The sequence below is a fragment of the Musa acuminata genome, chromosome BXJ3-4 (assembly GCF_036884655.1).
Source record: "Musa acuminata AAA Group cultivar baxijiao chromosome BXJ3-4, Cavendish_Baxijiao_AAA, whole genome shotgun sequence".
Classification (NCBI taxonomy): Eukaryota; Viridiplantae; Streptophyta; class Magnoliopsida; order Zingiberales; family Musaceae; genus Musa; species Musa acuminata.
Window position 1 is genome coordinate 46,291,923 of NC_088352.1, and position 9,358 is coordinate 46,301,280.

General features: G+C 43.0%; 1 protein-coding gene across 1 annotated transcript; it reads right to left on the reverse strand.

Moving 5' to 3' along the window:
- Positions 1-1,321: 1,321 nt before the first annotated feature.
- On the reverse strand, positions 1,322-8,440 carry LOC135635460 (homeobox-leucine zipper protein HOX32-like). Its single transcript, XM_065146535.1, has 18 exons — positions 7,694-8,440; positions 6,322-6,481; positions 5,658-5,770; positions 5,474-5,564; positions 5,277-5,372; positions 5,087-5,200; positions 4,894-4,977; positions 4,574-4,729; positions 4,425-4,499; positions 4,247-4,353; positions 3,960-4,152; positions 3,650-3,841; positions 3,480-3,560; positions 3,249-3,383; positions 2,474-2,802; positions 2,128-2,233; positions 1,769-1,918; positions 1,322-1,670 (listed from the first exon to the last, which is right to left on the reverse strand). The coding sequence occupies exons 1-18, from the start codon at positions 7,921-7,923 to the stop codon at positions 1,524-1,526; spliced, it is 2,559 nt and encodes an 852-aa protein (XP_065002607.1). The 5' UTR covers positions 7,924-8,440; the 3' UTR covers positions 1,322-1,523.
- Between the last annotated feature and the right edge of the window lie 918 nt (positions 8,441-9,358).

Genomic DNA, 9,358 nt, shown 5'->3' on the forward strand with positions numbered 1-9,358 from the left:
GGCCATGGCCATAGGATATGGACATGCATAGCTATGTGGCGTTTTCGTGATTAGACGTATATATAGGGTCGTATTTATTTAGATAGCGGGGGGACGTCATGCGCGTGCTCGCCGCCTGCTGCCGTCTCTCTGACACGGATGGGGTGAGCAGCGTGGCTTTTGAGGGGAGGAGGAGGATGCGGTTGAGAGCACGAGGGACGGCTTCCGACGATGTGAGTCGCGGTCCAGCCTTCCGCGGCGGGCCCCGCCGCCGGACAGCGATGTGACAGGCTGAGAGCTCCGCCGCGTGATTCCCGGCCAAGAGCTGAGGAGATCACTTCTGATGGAGAGATGGAGGTGATCCGGACAAAGCAGGCAATCTCTTCCGCCTTCATTCCATTCTCTTTTCGCTGATGTTTGCTGCGATGGGACGTCCCGGACCGTCTGATTTGCGCGGCAGCGGCCGTGCGTCTCCCGGCTACGGAATTGTCTGCCGACGGCGGTGATCAACGGCGCTTCTGTGAATCGGAACATCGCGAACAGCAGGCCCAACAGGAGGGTCCCACCAAGGGTTTTTGACAAAGCAGCGGACGGGTATACGATAGGGTTGTCAACCAAAGGGCGATGACAGCGACGCTCGGTCTCGGATCCTATGTTTGGACCGCTACACCATGCGATCCCAGAAGCAAATCCTAGCCGCTCACCGGTGAACACATGGCATCGGGATATCCAGGACAGGATTGTTCCCATCATCGACTGGTTTACCCACTGCAAATCGGGCGGGTCCCACAGGAAGCTCGTCAAATGACAGGGCGGGGTAACGCAACGGGTAGCCGGCATCAGTGAACCAACCGGCGCTCGCTGTCGGATCACATGTTCGATTCGCGTCAACCACGAAAATTGCAGCACACGCGGCCGGCGAATTCTTTTGGAGAGTTTCGTACCACAGACGCCGGCCTTATCTTGTCGGGCAGCGAAGGCGACGAGGGTTCGACGACAGGCCGGCCAACATCCCTGACATCATCGCACGGCGCACGGAGCATAACGTTGCAGGGCAAATCGCGGCCGTTAATGGCGGCTGATGGGACGGCTCCGCAGCGCTTGAGCCGGTGAAAAGACCGCTCGTTCTCCTTCCCGTGTTAGTGTCGTTTACCGCACTGCTTTACCTGCATGAAGCTGCCGCCGCTGCTGCTGCTCCCAGAAACAACGTCGAAGAGGAGCCTTTTCTGGATCACAGGACAGCTTCGATTCAAGTGTATTCATGAATAGCATTCAAACCTCTCTTATCACTAAACTTCCATCCTGGGAACAAGAACAAGCAGGCCATCACCACTCACTGACAAGAGAGAAGATGAAACATATATAAACAGAGTACTCCCATGGGATCACATTACAGAACAGTCATTTTCCGCCATATAGTATCTTGGTAGAGCTTAAAAGTTTGGCAGTAGCTTTTCAGAAACCATGGCTTCAAGCAAAAGGGATGAGTTCTCAAGTTCCATCCACTACTAGATAGTTTAGAGGACTAGACCTGCTCTAGGCATTCAAACAAAAGACCAGTTCACAAACATGAAAGCCAGACAATGGGGTGAATCATCCTCATCAAGGACTTTCCATGCCACAGCCTGTTCATAAGACGCCGGCCTCCCCATGCTTGACAAGCAGATACCAGCAGGAAGATGAGCAAAGCCCTATCGTAATGCAGAAAGATGTGTCGGTTTCAGGAGGTTTACATAATGCGACACAGATTGTGAAAGGAAGAAGATACGAGCATCGGTCATTTGCTTACCTGCTGCATGATCTTGGGGAACTCCGAGCAAAGCACCTTCCGACCATTGTCATCAAGAATCTTTTCCAGTGTAATGTCCTGAAGAGCTATCAGGGTGGTTTCCAGCATATCCAGACCAGCTTGATTGGAAAAGGTGAAGACAGGGGCAACCTGCCAAGAAACATTACATTTTGATCATGGTAATATTCACCAAAATTCTATGCCAATTGATCGCCGATAATAGCATTGCAAACCGAGTAAATTTCCCACAAATGCTACAAACTAATATGAAAAGTTAAAAATACATGAAAGTTGACTCCAGATCTAAGATGTGCTAATAAGGCATATGACAGAAAAGTAATGTGCACACTGTGACTTGCCTTCAAAGAACAACACATGATCGCATCCGAATGGTGCCAAAGCAATTTCAGCGATGAATCATTTGCTTGCGAGTCCACCTGAAAGAGCTCAGCTCCTGTATGAACCCTGAAGTGATTGAAGCCAATCCATTAGACAGATAACAAAGAAATTTAACTCAAGAACTATAGATGATGTTGCAGATGGACAAATTTTCAAATCAATTTTGATTGTTGCATTTATGTGATCAAAGTGTGCAAGTAGAGTGCAACTCATGATACCCTACTATACTATAACTTTTAAATTAATGGACCATAAGATGTTATAGTAGTAAAATATAGAACCACATCAAGTACACAATTGGATCACCTGTAGCTCTGAGAAATCCATCGTGCCAGAGTGTGAGCTTCTGGAGAACCAGGTGGGTGCTTACCGCCAATCTGACAACCGGGACGAGAAGGTGCAATTGCCATCGCAACTCTCTGCACTGAGGTGACCACACTTCTAACATATTGCCGGGCCATTGCTGCCACACTATCTCGGAGGTGATTCTCATAGGTAAACTGGAAGGCTATTGTGAGGACTGATCGCAGGTTATATGTAGTTGAAGCAGTCTCATTAACAGAGCGTGATGTGGCACCAGATCCAACTTCTAGTGTGGATGCCAAATCAAGTGTTCGTGTAGTGGCCGGAGAATCCTGTAACATTGTTGAACAAGATGAAGGTAAACATTCGAGGAAGTCGTGGGGTAACTGGTCAAAGTTTTGATTTAATTAATTAAACAAACTTCTATCCAGAATTAGTAACATCTATCAGCAGTAGTAAGTACAATCCAAAACTAGATTCATGCAGAAAATGATATAGCTTTTCTAGGTTAATTCTAGCATGTCTAACATGTGTTTCATCTCTAGTGAGAGAACAGTCAAAAATCAAAGAAAAAGGCTAGAGAGAATAGTCAAGAAGCAAAGAAAAAGCAAAAACATTTAGGATAAGATTAGCTTTTCTATGATGTGAATGCCTGATTCATATCTAGCCAGAAAATAGTCATAAAGCAAAGAAAAAGAATTAGTTTTTCCAGGAAATGAGGTCATTAGAATCAATCTGCAGTAAATTTCTAGAAGACACTTGTGTGAAGATACCCAACTGTTTTAGGGTCCAGCGGTATGACACGAAAACCTGATGGTAGCAAAGGAAGATTATCATCAAAAGATTCATCAATGGGTGCAAAAACCAGCTGAGCACAGGCACCAACAGCATTTTCTTCCACTCCACTGCAAAGCTGCAATCATGTATTTAAGGACAAAATCATTTACCCAAAAAAAGAAGAACTCACTGAATCCGTAGACAGTGACAAGGCAAATTCCACAAGACAAACCTGCAGCAAGTACATATCCCTTGACAAAATGACATCATCTTGGTTAAAACCATTACCCTCGAGCCTAATCACCTCCAAGAACTACAGTTAAGGAAATCAGTGTGTTACATCAGAAGAAAACAACAACGAGAAGTGCAAGATATTGCTTTTAGAACTAAAAGGTGATCTACCTCTTCATTTTCTGCAGTATGTGCAAGAGGAAGTATCACCTGACTGCCCAAGAACCCGCTATTGGGCCTAACACCAGGAACCGCATATGAGCCAGTTCTCAATGATGCAGCAGAATAAGCATCTACACCACAATCAGCCCATTCTGAACGATGTTCCCTCAAAAAGCGAACCAATATAGCAGGTGGTACATTCTACACAGCAAAAAACAGTGAGTCAGTTAATAATATTAACCGAACAAGAAAGAACTTATTGTTGAATACATCCCCGTAGAACGATGGAAAGTCCTGAACTTAAGGGTGAAAACTAAACCTGCAGCAACATTGATGCTTTTGCACAGAGAACACCACTTCCGAGGGTTGAATATATCGCCGAGGGGTTAACATGAGACCCAAAAAGTTTATTTGGGGAAGAATTTATAGCTATTGTCACATCCTCAACACCATCACTTCCCAGTAACGACCAACCATCATCAGCAAATCCATTCACAGCATCATTGAAACCTCTGTGGATAACCATGAAGATTTAGTGTCAATACCTTAAGAAGATGCGGCTGAAAAAAATATGCTTAAGTAAAATATGGCAACTAAGCCAATGACCTGCTCAATCTCTGACTAAAGGCCCTTAAAACAGCAGGTTGCCGCCCCCCACCAAATGGAACTTCACCACTGGTCTCTTGAGCAATTTGTTTTAGGTGGCGGAGTGCCTGAAAATTGGCCAAGTGAGACTTCAACATAGGCCGAATGAAATGCTTAGTAAATAAGAAAAGAGACTTACAGCAATGGTTGTTTTCTGTGCCAGTATCTTTGGTGATTCATACAGGGGTCTAAGAACCTCAGGTACACTCCATGGCTAAAACATGAAATATCACATCAGCCAGATATTGTAATAAATCTCAGTAAGAGTAGAAAGCCCAAGAAACTCACATCTAAATCAACATGGTCGACGATGTGAATCATTGACCCACCACCTTCACATGGCCGAATTAAATAGCCACTAGAAAGCATTTCAGCTCTTACAAAATTTGTAGCAGCTGGCCCAGTGGGACCACCAGTTGCAGGAGTCAATGACCTCTCACAGATCTAAAAGAAAAGTCTTGTGTCAAAAGGGCCATCCAAATTTGGAAATGCATGTCAATAAATGATCACCATGTACTGCCACGTCTGGTGATCAAGAACAAAAGCACCAAAGACTCCCATCTCCATATGAAAAAAGTGTCAATTCATAATAGATACACAACTCATACCACAAGACTGCCATCTTCCAGTGCTGTAGTATATCTTAGCGTCCAAAAGTCTCGTGCTGCTGCCAAAGTAGTAGGTGCATATGTCTGATTGCAAGAGATTAAAAAAGGTCAAATTAATTTACGAGAAATGAAGAAAAGATAATAAACCTTTCAAACTTCATACGAATAGCAGGATAAGCAAACAAGCACAGACCTGCATATATGTAAGTTCAATATTCCCTCCATTACCAGTGGGAATTACAGTAAGCACATCGAGGCAACGGCAATCACGATACCAAGATGGACGATCTTTGAGAACCTCTGCAACCTATGAAGCCCAGCAAACCATGAATTGCATAACAAAGAAAGAAAATTGCAGCAACAGAAGTTAAGCAATGGAGTACCTTTGCGGGTTCTAGACTCACAAGGCCACAGGCTCGAGCTGCTACCCCACCACAGTTGTGGGAAACAGCAACGATTCCAATAGAATCCGGACCAGGCTATAGTGAACAACGAGAAATCAGTTTGGGTCATATATTTCAGAAACAATCAATTGACAGAAGCTGAAAGCAGTTAGATAGGATATCTAATGAAACATCACCTTCATCCCAACCATCTGAACCCACTCGACAGCAGTTCCAGTAGCCTTTGACAGGAACTCTGCCAAGGTCTCCTCAGCGATCGCAAGAAGACTAAACATAAATGTCCCAAAACACTGTGTTAGAAGAAGACAAATGGCAAAGGCAATCTAAACCAGAACCATCATAACCAGCAAGTTTGATTACCCAGCTGGGTTATTAGCATCCCTCTCTGGATGCTGTGAAGTTGGGTTTTGTTGATGGTGGTGCTGACCACTTGTGACTACAGATTCACAGCTAGCATCAGTCGCAACAGATGGCTGGATATTCATAAACAAAATGTTCAGTCCCAAACAAAAGTGCTAAAGTTCAACAGTGCATGTGAGATTCTGAGTTGAACATGGAAAAAACTTAAGCTCGTCGTATACACATTCCACTCAAACAAAAAGTTTAGATTGAACTATGCAAAAACAATATTGTAAGGTATTGTGAAGTATGAGAGAGTCAATGGGACATTCTTAGTTGAACATGGAACAAGAAACATATACTCATCTTTGCAACACACTACCCAAACGCAACAAGAACAGAATGAACCATGCAAAACCAAGCATATCCAAGCAATGGTTTGCACGCGTCCAATCAATCATTAGATGAGAACATTCAATTGCAAATGTTTAAATATTTGTTCAATAGGCCTAGAAACTGGAGAACTACAGCAAGAAGACATCATAGCTTAAAATAAGTTCTTGAAAGTACGAGCTGCAGGCTTTGATCACTGGAAAACAAAGTAGGTGAAAAAGCATAAGAGAAATCTGCCATTACCACATGATAAATCACAATAGAAAGTAACATACACAGCATGCAGACTTACACTATGCAGTTGTTGGCGCATGTATCCATTCTCATATACAAGTTGAGACACCTGCTTCTGCAGTCGGTCATTTTCCTCCATCAACAACTTGTTCATAGCAGTGAGCTTGCGATTTACTGTTTGGAGACGAGAGGCCTCCTTTCTTTGCTTCTCTCGACATCTACAGAAAAGTGTGAATATAAGTACCAAAAATCTACATCCAGAACTATACTTTCATGCTAAATTCTATTTGAGATAACATTCGGTAAAACATTTTTCAGAGCAATTCACCTCTAACCAGCAAGTTTCTAAATATCTTGACAATATCAGACAAAAATAGTTATGGGAAAGGATCAAAATCTTAAGAACCTAAACCCTGAAGATTCCAGGGCAGTTTTCGAAAATATTGCATGTTTTGCAGGTATCTTGTGGTCTTGATATGATTATTATCATCGTGTAACCTCTTACATAAATCTCATCAATAAAATAACATTGTAAAGAAATACAGACCCACTGATGCTCAATGGCCTTTAATTTAGGAGGGATTAATTAATATGCATTATCATCAACTCGGCCAAAATCATTACCCATTCCACCAATTCAAATCTTGGCAAGAAAATTAGAAACTTTATAATCAAACACTCAAATGAACAACAAAAAAAGATAGTCTTCTGAAACCAATCAAGCAGCAGTCTTCGGCATTCAACACTCTTAACCCATTAGAAACCTGTCAGTGAACAGAAACAGAACAGGTTTCTAGAAACTATGCAATAAGTTGGCTGCTTTTCGCATAAGAAAAGACTATTATTAGGCACCGGCTTCGATATCCTCAGAATCATAAAGGGGATTAAGATTAACAAATTGATTAAGCAAGAAAAAGACAATATTAAACTACATACCAGTAATACCTTGCAAAACACTCAAAACACTTCACGGATCCAACAAAAAAGAATGAAAAATTCGATCTTTCCAGATAAGTAAAGAATCCACTGGCATTGCTAAAAACAGCAGAAATGTAATAGTTTCTAGTAAGCTGCCTCTCTCACTATGGAATTCGGGGCACTTGCATATGGAAAAGTAAAACAGCAACGGAGAAAGATATTTCCCAGTTGAATGCCCACAAGTGACTCAAGATCCGAACCTTCTCCAAATCAAAAGCTTCTAGTTTATACGAGAAAAAGAAAGGAAAAATGGAAGTCGATGCAGCAGCTCCCGTGAATATCAGATGGCCTCATACTGTCAAAGCAAATCGGCTAAAAATCCAGCGGATAAGAAAAAGGGATCCTATAAATACCAAGCTCAACACACGGAACAAGGACAAAGATCGACACAAGAACATATTTTTCCCAGCCAATTCAAAATTCCATCGACAGGTGCTCCATCGATCCTTTACCTTCTGTTCTGGAACCAGACCTTGATCTGCTTCGGCTCGATGTTGGAGAGGATGGGGCATTCCCGTATGAGCTGCTGCCGCCTCAGGGAGCTCGGCTTCGGGCACTCGCTGTAGACCCTCTCGAGCGCCTCCACCTGCTCCGGCGTGTACCTCACGTACTTCCCCGAATCCATCGCCGCAGCCTGCTGCAGCCCCTTCCCCACCTCCTTCCCGCTTACAACCATCGCCATCTCGCCCCTGCAACAAGACCCCTAAAAATCCAACCTTTCCCCACCCAACGCACTCACCGCCCTCAGAAACCCCACACCACTCCTTTCCTCCGTCTCCTCGGCAGCGGGCGACGCATCACCGCGCCTCAGGAACTCCCCGCCGAAGAGGGATGCCCCATCTTCCTCTGCTCCGGGGCGGCCATTGCTCTGCAAAGAAGAGGCAACAGCAAAGAGGAAGAAAGCGGAAAGGAGGCGTCTTGCTCCGGATTCGTGTGGGATTGGCTTCCCTATGCTTTGTATTTGGCTTTTATCGCCAATGTGGTAGTGGTGACGGCTTTTGTTTTGGTGTTCCGCGCTGGGATGCTTTAAAGTGGGCAAGAGCGGCGGTGTGTCCTCTCTCTCTCTCTCTCTCTCTCTCTCTCTCTGATTCCTTCTTTTTGGTTTGACACAGCGTGAGGATTTCTATTCTTTTGAAGAAAATGTTTTGGGTGTTAGAGGAATTGTTTATGGTTGTGTATGTTTGGAGCTGCTCTCATGCTTGGCCTGCTGCTGCTGCTGCTGCAGCTGTCTCAGTGAAAGGGAAACATATAAACAAACAAAGTGCTTTCTCTCCCTTCCATGCTTAGAAAGAGAGAGAGAGGGAGGGAGAGAGAGAGGGAGAGAGGAAAGAGATGAGATGTTGGTATGTGGGAGCAGGTGGCATGGATGGCATGATGCATGTTGTGATGGGCAGAACATACATGACCTGAGCTGGTCTTCTTTCTTACTCTGCTGTTCTCTCTCCCAGCTTTTATTTTTCATCTTCTATTCTCTCTGCATTCATTCCTCTTTTTGGAATTGAATTTGATCCTTCCCAGAAACCCCAAAACAAGCAATCCAGATATAAGTAATTACATAGATTGTAAAATGGATCCACCCTGCTAATAAAATCATGTCTCATCTCATGAAAACATATAAAGAAATCAATAAGTTCATGAGAAAAAAATATTGCTACTGTTGTTTATGTTAGCATTTACTTTTACATCATTCTCTTGTCAGAAATAAGCTTAACTTAGTAAAAGCTGTATGAAATTACCAACTTTATGAAATAAAAATTTCTGCTACTAACATTACAACTTTTTCAAAGTCTAAAAATTGCTGTTCTTATGTTAGCATTTATTTTTATATCATTTTCTTGTCAGGAAAAAGCTTAATTTAGTAAAATTCATATGAAATTGTCAACTATATGGTATAAAAAATATTCTGCCACTAACATTGTAGCTTTTACAGAGTCTAAGAATCACTGTAGCTGATATTAGCATTTACTTCTCCATCATGTTCTTGTCAGATATAAGCTTAACTTAGCAAAACCTATATGAAATTACCAACTTTATGAAACAAATTTCTGCTTCTGATATTATAAGAATCACAGATACTGAAGTTAGCATTCATTGTTACAACATTTTCTTGCCAGAAA

What these genes read in the sequence shown, in the direction of transcription:
- LOC135635460 (XM_065146535.1), bottom strand. Translation starts at nt 7,923, where the DNA reads ATGGCGATGGTTGTAAGCGGGAAGGAGGTGGGGAAGGGGCTGCAGCAG. An exon ending in TGAGTCTAGAACCCGCAAAG is followed by an intron (nt 5,201 to 5,276) that starts GTACTCCATTGC and finishes TGGGCTTCATAG; the next exon opens with GTTGCAGAGGTTCTCAAAGA. An exon ending in TCCCCAAGATCATGCAGCAG is followed by an intron (nt 1,671 to 1,768) that starts GTAAGCAAATGA and finishes GCATTACGATAG; the next exon opens with GGCTTTGCTCATCTTCCTGC.